At 37.3% G+C, this 15,218-nt stretch overlaps 1 protein-coding gene across 4 annotated transcripts in view; it reads left to right on the forward strand.

The window, feature by feature from the left end:
• Window positions 1-15,218, forward strand: part of PTPN13 (protein tyrosine phosphatase non-receptor type 13) — a 178,189-nt gene that overhangs the window by 31,517 nt on the left and 131,454 nt on the right. For all 4 annotated transcript variants that reach the window (XM_047091577.1, XM_047091578.1, XM_047091579.1 and 1 more), the window contains exons 2-3: window positions 897-1,075; window positions 13,487-13,552. In XM_047091577.1, the coding sequence (XP_046947533.1) occupies window positions 897-1,075; window positions 13,487-13,552 (245 nt within the window). The remainder of the gene's footprint in view (window positions 1-896; window positions 1,076-13,486; window positions 13,553-15,218) is intronic.

A 15,218-nucleotide genomic window follows, 5' to 3' on the forward strand; every position in this document is an offset into this window, starting at 1 on the left:
CTCAGTGTGGAGCCCGATGCGAGGCTTGATCCCAAGATCCTGGGATCATGACCTAAGCCAAAACCAAGAATCAGACGCCCAACTGACTGAGCCACCCAGGTGCCCCTAAGGAATTTTTTTTTTTTAATGCTTTTACACATGAGCTCTTAGGCACCACACAGGCAAGCATTGAAACAAAAAATTGTTAGAGACCCCAATGATCACATTTGGTAGTACAGAAGCTGCCTGAAGTTCTAGTGAAATGAACAAACACAAACAAAACAAAAATTAGAATTCAGACAAATACATATTTTGATACAAAACAAGAGACTTTCATATAGTTGAGACTTTGCTAATTCCAAATCTGATGAATGGTCAAAGAAATTATTTTTTATGTTTGACAACACTATAGTCTAAATCAGGAAATCTTACTTAGCATAGGGTCCATAAAAGGGCTATAAGGAGATCCATGAATCTCTTTTGTGTACAGTTTTATATTTTTTATCCATTCCCATGAAAAAGAGACCATACTTTTCACCAGATCCTCAAAAGAATCCATGATCCCCCCCCCAAAGTTTAAGAACTACTTGATCCTTGTGCACATTTGTATCACTGCGGTAAAGTTTTTGAACCACGTGTCATTCTCATGACTGACAGTGAAAATCTGTATTTCTACTTTCTAAGGTTTACCATCTAAGTTTTAAGAGATTAAGTCCAACCAAGGTGGTGTTGCTGGTAATGCTGGTAGCAGCAGATACGTGAAACCCACTCTGTTTGTAGCATATTGATTTGGTGTTTGCCACTGCACTTGGACACAATATGCATAGGCTGGGATAGTCATTTAAATGATCTATACTTTGATTATAATTTTAAGCAGTTTTTTTTTTTTCTTTTTATTCTATGTGGTTACAAACCAGTAAGCGTAGCTGATCCTGCTGCCCTTGGTTTCATCATTTCTCCATGGTCTCTGCTGTTGCTGCCATCTGGTAGTGTGTCCTTTACAGATGAAAATATTTCCGATCAGGATCTTCGCGCATTCACCGCACCAGAAGTTCTTCAAAATCAATCACTAACTTCTCTCTCGGATGTTGAAAAGGTAACTGTTAAGTGTTTTTAGCTTGGTTTTGTTTTTTTATTTTGGGTGGGGGTAGGAAAAGTAAAAGACCCTGGGATACCCGCCCCCCACCCTCTGAAAAAGAGCCACTGAATTTTAAATGATCATGTATTCCAAGAAGTGCGTATTTATTTTGTGTGAGAATAGTTTTATAAAAATTTGTGGATCTAAGAAACAATATTTTTTATTAGTAAGGTGAGCCATTATTATGTCATGCTTAAAAATACTAAATGCCTGCTGTGTTTAAAGCACTGTATTTGTGGGGCGCCTGGGTGGCGCAGTCGGTTGAGCGTCCGACTTCAGCCAGGTCACGATCTCGCGGTCCGTGAGTTCGAGCCCCGCGTCAGGCTCTGGGCTGATGGCTCAGAGCCTGGAGCCTGTTTCCGATTCTGTGTCTCCCTCTCTCTCTGCCCCTCCCCCATTCATGCTCTGTCTCTCTCTGTCCCAAAAATAAATAAACGTTGAAAAAAAAAAAATTTTTAAAGCACTGTATTTGTGAGGAAGATGCAAAAATAACTAGAGAATTGATCCTGATCAATGTATATAGAACAACCTGTAATATATGGATTAAAATAAATATACAGGGGTAGACTATTTTAGAATGTTGGAAGAGGAGCAGTTAATTTTTAGCTTAGAATGATATCACAGGAAAGGTAGCATTTGTGTTGGGCTATGAAGAATGAGTAGAATTTAGAAAAGTAAAAATAAGTAGATGTGAACGTTCCACTCAAGGTTGTTGGTATATGCAATGATAAGAGATAAAAAATTGTCCACTATGATAAGGGAATGTTTGGTTAGACTAGCTAGGCTAGAGCATTAGGTACCTGGAAGCCTGTGGTTAAAGAGAAGGAGACTATTAAATCAGAATAAAGAAGACTTTGAATACCAGTACTTGAGACTTGCTTCTGAGGCATATTTTTAGGAGAGTGATTATGATGTGACTTGTGATTTTAGAGGGGAAGTTTGACAAAAGTGTGGATAACTAATAAGATGAAAGATCATATAGGGATTGTATTATATAGGAATATATACAATATACAAAGTCTATACTACACACATCTATACACACATAACAAAATGTATAGGAATTGTGTAGAAATCTAATAAGGGACTTTTAATAATCTGGGGAAAGAGCTGAAAATCATGTGATGCCTTGGGAATGTAAAGGCATGGATGAAAGGGATACAATGGAAGCAAATTTCACAGTTTGACAATTCATTTGATGGAACAATTAAGAAGGAAAAGTTCATGATGGAAATATCCAATCTGAGGATGGCAATAGCATTGACATCAGAAGATCTCATTTCATTGTCAAGGCTATGAAAAAATTTATATATATATATATATATATATATATATATATATATATATACACACACACACACACACACATACAGGTTGTGATAATTTAGATATGGAACTCTGGAGAATTAAGAACTGGGTATGAATATTATTTCCCTTACATTATTCCACATAAGTGTAAAAACTAACATAATAATTTCCTGGTAGTAAAACCTAAAAGTTTGTGCATTTTTTTTTTAATGTGTATTTATTTTTGAGAGAGAGACAGAATGCAAGTGGGTTAGGGACAGACAGAGAGGGAGACACAGAATCCGAAACAGGCTCCAGGCTGCAAGCTGTCAGCACAGAGCCCGACGCGGGGCTTGAGCTCACAAGCCGCGAGATCATGACCTGAGCTGAAGTCGGCCGCTCAACCGACTGAGCCACCCAGGCGCCCCAAAAAGTTTGTGCATTTAAAATTTTGATATACATTGCCTAATTTCCATGTAAAAGGAATTGTACTAATTTATCCTTCCATCCTATCACTGTCAGTGAATGTTTCCCTTTTCAGAGAGGGAGAGAGAGAAGGAAAGAGGAGGAGAAAGTGTGTGTATTTGTGTATGTGTGTGTGCGTGCACACATGTGTATTGATTAAGCTAGAAGAAGGCATCTTGATTTGAGCCATTGTGTTTCTAAAAGAAGACTAAATAGAATTGGTAGAAAATCCAGGTTTATCTACCCAGTTTATCTACACCATGAACTGCTTAAGAATTTTGGGAGTGTTGGTCATTGTTATAGATCATGAGAGTATTCAAATGTACTGGTAGTGTGTTTTATTAAGCTGGATAGCATATATATAGTTATTTACTGTTATTATTTAAATAGCAGGCATTCATTCTGTACATTCTGTGTGTGTGGTTCATTTAATAATAAACTTTTAAAAGATAGAAGGTAATTAGAACATTGGAAATAGGCATAGTGTGTGTGCAAATTATTTAACACTTGATATCTCTAGATCTTAATTGAACTCCAGGATATCTACAAACCAGTGAAATGGCAAACTAAGTTTTGCATGTTTGAGCACGTTCAGAGAAGGGTGTCCATAACTTTATCAGTCTCTCAAGTGGATCTGGTGACCTCTGCAATAGAGTAAAGCCATGGATGTCTTAGTTTTGAAAACTTCTACTGAATTATAATAGGGTTTTTTCAAATTATGAAAAGTTTTGCACAGTGGTTTATGAATTCTTTCTGGAAGGCATTTAAAATCCACAATAGAAGAAAAAAGTGCTTAGTAAAACTTTTAGGTGCACAAGTGCCTTTCTAATTTGCGTAAGGCTTTCCCATTTTGCCCTGTGATGTCAGGATACCCAAACAAGTAAACTGCCTTGTGTTTAGGTTCAATTGTTAGAGCACATGGTTGAGAAAGTGATTGAAGCCTGCCTGTTAACTAGACTAAGTTTTAGGAGCCAGAGCTGAGATGGGATGGGTGTGGTATTGTTGCCATTACTGTGGTAAAGTAAAGTTGATTTATTTGTGAATCTAATGGGAACTTCTGTTTACCTCATGCCTTAAAAGCTCCAGTGCAATTCTAAGTATGAAGAAAATCAAAGACAAGTTTTTTGATCCCATTCCTGTTTGCAATATAAGTATAAAGCAAAGGTCAGAGGAGTAGTCTTATATTCTAGTATTCTTTTTGGGGAGTGGAGCAAAAGGAATTACATTTATTTGACCACTAATGGCCAATAAATTCATGGAAACTTACTAATTTCACATTGTGGTGTGAAAATTAAAATTAAAAAGCACTATTCTAGTATTATGATTTTAATGGGGCAGGGGTGTACTGAAAAAGAGGACGGTAACTGCATTTCACAACTTTTATGAGTTAAGGATATGTCATTAACTAGTATGCAATACATTCTTGCTATTGATAGTATATAATATATCAATGTTTTTTAAAATAATACTCGATGCCTAGCACAGTATTGTGAATAACAATGAGTATTTGGTAAGATCTTGATGCATAAAAATGTTTTCTTCACTCAGTGGAACTTGTTTTGTAAACTGTATATGTACAGCTGTATGAAAAAATTTACCTCAACTACCAGCTCTATAAATAGGCACTTTCATTTATTTGCCTTAAAGTTTTACTTTTCAAGATAACATGCCTCTTTAAAAACTCGACAGGTTTATACAGGTCACACTAAGATTTTTGATCCTCTGGCTTTTCTGTCTTACTGGTAATTGTTCACTTCCTGCTTGCATGGTACATGCTGTGCTTAATTTGGCAGTTCTTTTGAAATCAATTTGATGGGATTGGAACCTGAGACAAATTCTTGTTGTGATTTGTCTTCAAGAATATTGATATACTCCAGGGATTTGTACTATATCCCTGATAAACTAAAGGAATCTTAGTTTAAGTGTTTATTGCCACTAATTTGTAATCTAAATATCAGGAATTGTGGCCCCTATCATCTCTGTTCTTCTTGAAAATCAAGGGTCATCTTTATAAGAACAATACTGGAAATTTGCTTTTCCAACCTTAGCAGAAGCTTCAACTGAACTTGTCAAAAAAGACCAGGGGCGCCTGGCTGGCTCAGTTGGTGGACTGTGTGACTTTTGATCTTGGGGTTGTAAGTTCGAGCCCCACATTTGGTAGAGATTACTTAAAAATAAAATCTTTAGGAGTGCCTGGATGGCTCAGTAGGTTAAGCATCCAAATCTTGATTTCAGCTCAGGTCATGATCTCACAGTTTGTGGGATTGAGCTAGCATTGAGCTCTGCACTGACAGCACAGAACTTGCTTGGAATTCTCTCTCTTCTCTGTCTCTGCCCCTCCCCCTGCCCATGCACGTGCTCTCACTCTCTCTCTCAAAATAAATAAACATCAAAAATTTAATTAATTAATTAATTAAATCTTTAAAAAAAAAGAAGACCGAATATCTTTACCCCCATTATACTATACTTACTCCATATTAAATCTTATTAATGCATCCTTTCTCCCCTCCTTCTCATTTGTTTATTCATTCACCCATAAATTTGATAAGTATACTTATTATATGACAGGCACTATGCAGATCACTAAAGAAGAAACTCCAGGACTGTCTAGTACCAGAGTCCAATATGCAGTAACACAATTAGATTGAAAACTTTAAATATTGGGGTTGTGGAGATGTCTACCTCACACCTACTAGGATGGCAGCTATCAAAAGAACAGAAAATAGTGTTAATCAAGGATGCAGAGAAATTGGAACCTTTGTGCACTGTTTTTAGGAATGTAAAATGATGCAACCAATATGGAAAACAGTACAGAGTTTCCTGTGTGATTACTGTGTAATCCAATAATCTCACCTCTAGGTACATATCCAAAAGAATTCAAAGCAAGATCTTGAAGAGATATTTGCATACCCATGTTTATTGCAGCTGTATTCTTAATACCCAAGAAGTTGAAGCAACTCAAATGTCCATTGATGGATGAATGGATAAAGAAAATGTGGCACGGGTAAATGTGGCAGGGGTAACTCAGTCGTTTAAGCATCCATCTTCGATTCAGGTCATGATCTTGCGGTTCATGAGTTCAAGACCCACATCGGATTCTGCTGACAGCTCAGAGCCTGGAGCCTGCTTCAGATTCCATGTCTCCCCCTGTCTCTTCCCCTCCACCACTCACGCTCTGTCTCTCTCTCAAAGATGAACATTTAAAAAAAAATGTGGCATATACATCCAATGGAGTATTATGCAGCCTTTAAAAAGAAGGAAATCCTGTCACATGCTGCAACATGGGTGACCCTTTGGACATTATGCTAAACAAATAAGCCAATCACAAAAAGACAAATACTCTCTGATTATACTCATGTTACATATATAAACTAGTCAGACCTTAGAAACAGAAAGTAGAAATGTAGTTACCCAAGGCTGGTGAGTGGCTGAAGGAGGAATTTATGTTTAGTATACACAGAGTTTCAGTTTTGCAAGATAAAAAACTTTTAGAGATCTGGCATACAACAAAGTGAATATGCTAACACTGCTGAACTGTACACTTAAAAATTATTAAAATGGTAAATTTAATGTTATATTTTGTACCACAATTTTTTTTAAAGAGTCAAATGCTATGGTTGTGATAGGTACAGAGCTCTATACAAATTTAGTTCTTTTTATTTTTTTTTACTGTTTTTATTTATTTTTGAGGCAGAGAGAGACAGAGCATGAGTGGGGGAGGGGCAGAGACAGAGGGAGACACAGAATCGGAAGCGGGCTCCAGGCTCTGACCTGTCAGCACAGAGCCCGGCGTGGGGCTCGAACTCACGGAGTGTGAGATCATGACCTGAGCTGAAGTCAGACGCTCAACCGACTGAGCCACCCAGGCGCCCCTAAATTTAGTTCTTTTTAAAGTATCATCACCTCAATATACCATGTTCCACTACCTAATAAACTAATCTCTGATAATATGTTATTCAGAGCTAATGGCATTATGTGGTACTCTTGTCAGGTAATATAGTTTCATCATATTAGTCTTTTAGTATATAGGGTCTTATATACTTGAATAATTCTTATGATGGAAACTTAAACCATGAAAGAGAGACACAGGAGACCAAAATAGACCCTGAAATATCCCATTTCAGCAGATTCCTGAGGCCAGTCTATAATGAGTGGGTCTCCTCCAGATACTCATGGTCTGTAGTGTATATAAACTAATGTTTCAAGCCCTACAATAGCTTAGAGTAAACTAAGTTGGCAGATAGGTTAAGATAGTAGTATCTATCAGAAACTAGCTGAATGTACTTCTCAAATATCTAAAGTGTGGTGAGATGTAGAAGGTAATGGGTGAGGGGAACAGGTTAATTTTAAAACTAGAAAATGCCAACCTGCTGATTTGAGATTTCAAAATAATTGGGGGTGGGGGGGAGGTACCCCCTCCCAGGAAGTACAGAAAGAAAAGAAGAGTTATGACCAAGTAAATTTTTACAATTGTTTTATATTTTGGGATCCTAACCCATGATACCCTTCAAAGTCAAAGAAGTGGATTCAGGAGGCCATTAAAATTTTTTTAATTATATGCCAAGAAAATATGAATACATGTATTTTTCTGGATAGAGGGCTCTTGGCTTTTATCAGATTCTTGTTTATTTTTATTTATTTTTTTATATGCAATTTATTGTCAAATTGGTTTCCTCTTTTTTAAAGGCTAAACATCCATGACTATCTGCTGCTAGCTCCCAAACTTATGTATCTTTTTTTTTTTTAATGCTTATTCATTTTTTCAGAGACAGAGCATGAGCAGGGGAGGGGCAGAGAGAGTGGGAGACACAGAATCTGAAGCAGGCTCCAGGCTCTGAGCTGTCAGCATAGAGCCTGATGCAGGTCTTGAACCCACAAACTGCAAGATCATGACCCGAGCCAATATCGAACACCCAACCAACTGAGCCACCCAGGCACCCCTCAAGTTTATATATCTTTAACACAAAGCTCTTTAATTTAAATATACAGCCACATGTTAGATATATTCACCAGAATGTCCCACAGGCATCTCAGACTCACTAGATCTGAAACTAAATATCTTTTCACACACTGGAAGCTTTCTCCTCTTTTGTGTGCTCCCTGTAAATAAATGGGCCATCGTTTCCCCAGTTTGCAAGAAAGACTCTTAAGATGTCATTCTTAACTTTTCATTCACTTCAGGCCCTCGTTCCTAAATCTAGTCAGTGATTAATTCCTATTGATTCTAATTCTTCAGTGTCTCTCACATCCATCTATTTCCGTTAGTCCTCAGTGCCTCTACTTTGTCCAGTCCATCATGAATGACCAGTGCTGCAAATACTTTCTAATAATCTCCCTGCCTCCAGTCTTGCCCCTGGCCAGTTCATTCTTTAAACTAGCCAGTGCATTTTTGAAAACTCGTATTTGATATTGTCCCTTTGCTGCTTAAAATTATTCACATTCTTGGGGCGCCTGAGTGGCTCAGTCGGTTAAGCATCCAACTTTGGCTCAGGTCATGATCTTGCAGTTCGTGGGTTCGAGCCCTGCGTTGGGCTCTCTGCTGTCAGTGCAGAGCCCACTTTGGATCCTCTCTCCCTTTCTTTCTGCCTCTCTCTCTCTCTCTCTCTCTCTCTCTGTCTCTGTCTGTCTTTCTCCATCTCAAAAATAAATAAACATTAAAAAAATGTTTAGATCTGCATTTCACTTGAAGAAACTTTAGACTCCTTACCATGGTCTTTGAGGGTACACTGCACCAGCCTTCTCTCTGAGCAGTCTTTATCTCAAGCTTTATGACTCAACCATTCTGGATTTACTTCAATGTCTTGGATGTGCTAAGTGCTTTCTTTCTTCTTAGTCTTTGCGCATTCCTTTCCTCCAGCCTCGAATACTCTTTCACACCATCTCAGCTCTTGCCTCATCTCCTCATTGTCTGGCTAACTTTTCCTGTAAATCTAAAGTTTTCTCTTACACTAATTGTACTCTCTTGTACACCACATTATCTTGTCTTGGTTACTGAAGTAGAAGGTTTGAGATGGAAGGGACCCTGTCTCATTATTATAATACTCATTATTATATCGCCTCTGCTCTATGCTGGTGGTTCTCAAAGTGTTGTCTCCCAGCCATCAGCATCAGCATCATATGGGAACTTGTTAGAAAAGCAAGTTTTCAGGGGCACCTGGGTGGCTCAGTTGGTTGAGCAACAGACATCAGCTCGGGTCATACTCTCACAGTTTGTGAGTTTGAGCCCCGCATCAGTCTTGCTGCTATCAGCACAGAGCCCGCTGTAGATCTTCTGTTCCCCTCTCCCTCTCTGTCTCTCCCCCACTCACACTCTCATGCTCAAAAATAAATAAAACATTCTTTAAATTTTTTTTTTAAAAGAAAAGCAAGTTTTCAGACCCCACACCAAATTTACTAAATCAGAGACCACAGAGGTAGGACCCTTATCTGTGTTTTACCAGATGATTCTGATCTGTGATAAAGTTGGAGAACCATTGCTGCACTCCATATCTGCCTCTTAGGAGATGCTCAGAATTTGTTGAGTGAGCAGAAACAATTAAGGATTTTTTTTTCACCCAAAGATATTTATGCTTTATTGCTATTAAATAGAGAGCCACAAAATCTCAAGGGGTTTTGCTAAAAGGAGCTATGTAGCACATATAAAGCAGTTCTTATTTCTTCAGAGAGATCACTGGGTGGGAGGGATCTGCATATCAGACTGTAGTATCTTACCCAGTGTCTTAGGGTCAGTGAGCCAAAGCTTTGAAGACTTTCCAGCTCCTCTTTACAGAATGGATGTAGAGGTAGAGGGTATTCTTTGAGCCTTCTCAGTGATGACTGTTTCATTATTATCCCATTTTATTTTTCAACAAATATTTATCAAATTTGGGTTCTGAGTAAAATTTCTGGCTTTGTCACTTGAAAGATGTGTGACCACATGCAACTTGCTTACTGTTCTATGCCTCAGGTGACTTATATATAAAGAGACGATGATAGTACTTGCTTCATAGTGTTATTAGAAAGTTAAATAAAATAGTACTTAAAACAGTACTCAGCAGAGAGTAAGCACCCACTAAATATTATCTATCTCTATTATATGTCAAGTGTTATTCAAGGTCCTGGGATAGAGTAGTGAATAGGACAAAGTCTTTCCACTGATAGAGTTTACATTCCAGCCCATTATAACTAACTGTAAAGATAAAAACACATTTTTGTTCCCCATCAGTTATATTAACTAGCTCACTCAAGTGCCCTCCTGTCCATGCACGTTTTCTTTGTATCTTTATCTCTGACTCTTCCCTTTTCACATATCCACTTAATTGCCTGAATTTCTCAAGTCCAGTTCCCAAGCCTAGCCATCCTTGTCCTTTCCAATGCCAAAGGCCTGAAAACTAGGATAACTGATGGTAAGTTCCAGTCTGAAAGCCAGCAGGCCTGAGACCCAGAAGAGCTGATGTTCAAGTCCAAAGGCAAGAAAAAAGCTGAGCACCTGGGTGGCTCAGTTGGTTAAGCATCCAATTCTTGATTTCCACTCAGGTCATGATCTCACGATTTCTGGGATCTAGCCCCATGTCGGGCTCTATGCTGACAGCCAGAGCCTGCTTGGGATTCTCAGTCTCCCTCTCTCTCTGCCTCTCCCCCACTCATGTACGCTTTCTCGCTCTCACTCTCTCTGTCACTCAAAAAAAAAAAAATTTTTTTTAAGCTTATGTCCTAGTTCAAAGACAGTCTCACAGAAAGATATTTTCTATTCCTCAGGAACGGGTAAACCATTTTATTCTGTTCAGCCTTCAGATGATTGGATGAGGCCCACCCACAATAGAAAAGCAATCTACTTTACTCAGTCTACTTAATTAAGTGTTCATATTATCCAAAAAACTCTCACAAAAATTCCCAAAATATTTAAACAACTATCTAGGCATCCTGTGGTCCAGTCAGGTTGATACATAAAATCAATCATTATAATATATACATAGATGATCAGCAGGTATACAGTTTTATAACCTAATTTTAATAATTGTGCTACTAACTTTATATAGTCATTTATAAAAATATATAGTAACTCATTTGCATATTGAGAAGTAAATATAATAAATAATCTTAGAGTACTATCTCAGAATCACAAATCAATATTAACGTGTTAAAAGAAATATATTTGAATATGTAACTAGTTTTTTATGCTAAAGCCATGAAGTATTTTTCATATATGTGGGATTCACATATGAGGTTCTTTGAAAAGGAACCGAAACTGAAATATGCCAATAGCCTGCACTATGCTATCTTGAACTTAATGTACATTTAATTAAGTCCAGCAGGTGTGAATTGAATATCTACTGTGTACAAGTTCTGTGTTAGTAGTTGAGAGATATACTAAGCTATGTAAAAAACTCTTCCTCCAGGAAGACAAACATGGACACATCTTAATTATATTACAGGCAGTATTAGTTAACTGTTTTATTAGAGATGCAAATGAAATATATCTGTACGTGCAAGAGAGAATGCTTTATCCTGTTTGGGAAAATTTATATGGCATACATCTCTCGACCATCAGTAATATGTAGGAATTTTATTGACAGATGGAAAAAAATTCTTGGTAGAAAGAACTGCTCAAGAAAAATTGAGAGGTTTTATTTTGCCAGCAGAAAATTATTTCGTAGTGCTGAAGTGTTTAGGTTGTAATCGGTGGAGGAGTATTACAGAGGAAAACTTATAAATCTGTCTAGAAAATGGAAATGGAGGCAAGTCAGACTGACTCTTGTTTATCATTATAAAAATTGGGATTTTTTTTTTAAGATGGGAGCTATGAAAATATTTGAAAAGAGGAACAACTTTTCTAATCTGTGATTTGGAATAAATTAGGAGGCAAAGTTAGAGTAGGTTAAAGTGCTGTGAGGTTATAAAGAGCCAGTTTTATTTGTGCATACCTCACCTATTTCTAAAGAGGATTTGACACAGTTTCCAGAATTAAAAAATAAAAATGAGAAAATAAGAGCAAAGTAAAAATAAAGACAAGAAAATAAGATGATGTTGGAATAAGATTGGTGAAAAAAAATACACATAGTAAGGAGCGCCTGGGTGGCCCAGTCAGTTAAGCACCCGACTTCGGCTCAGGTCATGATCTCGTGGTTCTTGGCTTTGAGCCCCACGTCGGGCTCTGTGCTGACAGCTCAGAGCCTGGAGCCTGCTTTGGATTCTGTGTCTCCCTCTCTCTCTGGCCCTCCACTGCTCACACTGTGTCCCTCTGTGTCTCTCAAAAATGAATAAACGCTAAAATTTTTTTTTTTTAAATACGCATAGTAAGATTACACAGTATTGATAGAGATGGGCTAAAAGTTTAGCTCTAAATTTCTTCACAGGAGGAAAAAATGGGAAATGATTACTTATAGGATTAACTGTCCTCGCTTTCATCTCGCTTCCTGTCTCACAGGAAAGAAGTAGAAGCAGTCAGAAGAAACTTTTCCCAGGATCTCACTACCAGATTACTCAGCTAAATTCCCACAGTCTCTGCCTCCTTGCTACAGTTGAGCCACCCTGTGCTTCTCTGTCCCGCCAACTCCTTCCCTGGTGCTGTACCTTCCACCCTCTCCCACTTACTCAACAGTGCTCTCCCAGCAACCTTGCTCTCTCCTGCACTTCCAGTTTTCCCTGTCGGATCACTTGTATCAGCAAAAAAATGTGTTGTTATTTTTTTAATCTTTAAGAAGCAAACAAACAATGCAAGTAAAATCTTTTTTCACCCAACGTCTTCCTCCATCTACTACCCCATCCATTCTTAGTAAGAAAAATGCTAATCAAAATTTCAATTAAAAAAAATTTTTTTCAGTGAGATTTTTTTTTTCCCGTTTCAGATTGGCAAAAATCTAGATCTTTGTAGCACATACTATAGACAAAAAAATTTTTTGTGAAAAAAAATCTCTTACATGTTGCTGGTAGAAATGCAAAATACTACAACTTCTTTGTAGGAGAATTCAACAATGTGTATCAAAATTACAGATGATTTACTCTTTTATTCATAATCTCTGAGAACCAAGTCAAGAGAAATACCTGCATGTACAAAATGACATCACCTATATCTCTTGTTAAATTAAAAATGCAAGTGCAGAGTAATTTTAAAGTTTCTGACATTTTATAAAAGGGGAAAAATTAAAAGATGTATCTGTGGGGTGCCTGACTGGCTCAGTCTGTAGAGCATGTGACTCTTGATCTTGGATTCAGGAATTTGAGCCCCACCTTAGTCATAGAGATTATTTAGTTTTAAAAAGAAAGGAGAATACTCAGTTTTCTCTTCAGATCTAATAAATCTTTCACCTTTTATTTAAAAAAAAAGAAATATACAGTATTAGTGTGAGTTTACATAAAGAAACTTTAAAATAAATAAGAACTAATAAAATTATTGACAGATGATAGGCTAGGAAATAAAGGGGGAAATTTGTTCTGATCATTTCTAGTCTTATTTTCTATTTTAAGTTCTTACATACGTTTATGCAAAGTATGAAATGATTAATTTCTCAAATCACATGTTATACTTTATCTGGGACAAAAAGTCATGAATATATAGTACTTGCTAATTTTTTTAGTACTTGCTAAAGTTTTAAATTTTATTTTACCATAATATGATTTTTAAAATTCTATTCCTAGATCCATATTTATTCTCTTGGAATGACATTGTATTGGGGAGCTGATCATGAAGTGCCTCAGAGCCAAGTAAGTCAAATTGTCACATCTGTACAACTTCACCCTTTTTAGAAAGTTCTTCCCTGTATTTATATATGTTCTACAGCATATTATCAGGCATACCAGCATTTCTATGCTGTTCCATTAATAATGTCATACTCTCAGAAGGAAATAATAAAATTCTAAAGACAATTATTGTTCTCAGAATGTTCTTGGAATTGTATCAGTTGCTACCCAGGTTTCAACCATTACATTCTGAAATGTAGTGGCCTCTTCAAAAATTACAGCAAGTCCACATAATTTCTTCTAATTTAATGACTTATAAGAATGATTGTAGATGTTGATGATTTCATTCTTTTTTTTAAATTTTTTTTTTCAACGTTTATTTATTTTTGGGACAGAGAGAGACAGAGCATGAACGGGGGAGGGGCAGAGAGAGAGGGAGACACAGGATCGGAAACAGGCTCCAGGCTCTGAGCCATCAGCCCAGAGCCTGACGCGGGGCTCGAACTCCCGGACCGCGAGATCGTGACCTGGCTGAAGTCGGACGCTTAACCGACTGCGCCACCCAGGCGCCCCGATGATTTCATTCTTGAACTAAAGTGATAACCTTTTTTGATGCAGAAGCATAGGAATAATAGATCTCAAAGTATATACTTCATTACTTTTTTTTTCTTGTCCCTTCAAAAGTATACTTCACTAAGCCTATGGCAGCAAACACCAATATTAAAGCAACACTTTCTGAAGTCTTAGGCTCCAGTGACCATTGGGCTGTTTCTAGTCCTTATTTTCTAAAATAACTGATTCCTAAAGACCCAATATAAACATAATAACAAATAGTAACTGAAACTATAAAAATAACTTATTTCAGACTGTCTAGGTGGCTCAGTGAATTTAGCATGTGACTTTTTTAAATTTTTTTTTTTTCCAACGTTTATTTATTTTTGGGACAGAGAGAGACAGAGCATGAATGGGGGAGGGGCAGAGAGAGAGGGAGACACAGAATCGGAAACAGGCTCCAGGCTCTGAGCCATCAGCCCAGAGCCCGACGCGGGGCTCGAACTCCCGGACCGCGAGATCGTGACCTGGCTGAAGTCGGACGCTTAACCGACTGCGCCACCCAGGCGCCCCTTAGCATGTGACTTTTGATCTCAGCTCAGGTCTTAATCCCAAGGTCATGAGTTCAAGTCCTGCACTGATGTCTGCAATGGGCTCCATGCTGGGCATGAAGCCTACTTAAAAAAAAAAAAAAAAAAAAAGATAACTATATTTCATCAGAGCAAAGATTTAACATACATAATTAGGTTTTATTTTAGGCATTTAGAAGTCGAAAAGAAAAATAACTAGGTGTAAGAGTTTGTTTTAATTAAATTAAGAAGTAACAGGCATTTTAGGCTTTTATTCTAAAATCCAGATATCCTAAGATCCGTGAAAGATGGATGATGGCTTCAACTTGGTTCAGTCTCATTTTGTATCATGAAAAACCCTCAGTTTCAACTTGATAAATAGAAGTGAAAAAGTTAAATTATTACTGGATATATTGGTATCATATATTATACAACTTAACATACGTGCAAAATGTGATCACAGCCTATGACTAACACTTTATACTCTTCAGATAACTGAAAATTAAGTCAGTATCAATAATGTATAAATTGGAGAGGAAGTGTATAAACTTTCACTAGTATTTTGCTAT

The sequence above is a fragment of the Lynx rufus genome, unplaced genomic scaffold, assembly GCF_022079265.1.
Source record: "Lynx rufus isolate CCGP_SWC_20201006 ecotype Redwood Valley unplaced genomic scaffold, mLynRuf1.p SCAF_3, whole genome shotgun sequence".
Taxonomy (NCBI): Eukaryota; Metazoa; Chordata; class Mammalia; order Carnivora; family Felidae; genus Lynx; species Lynx rufus.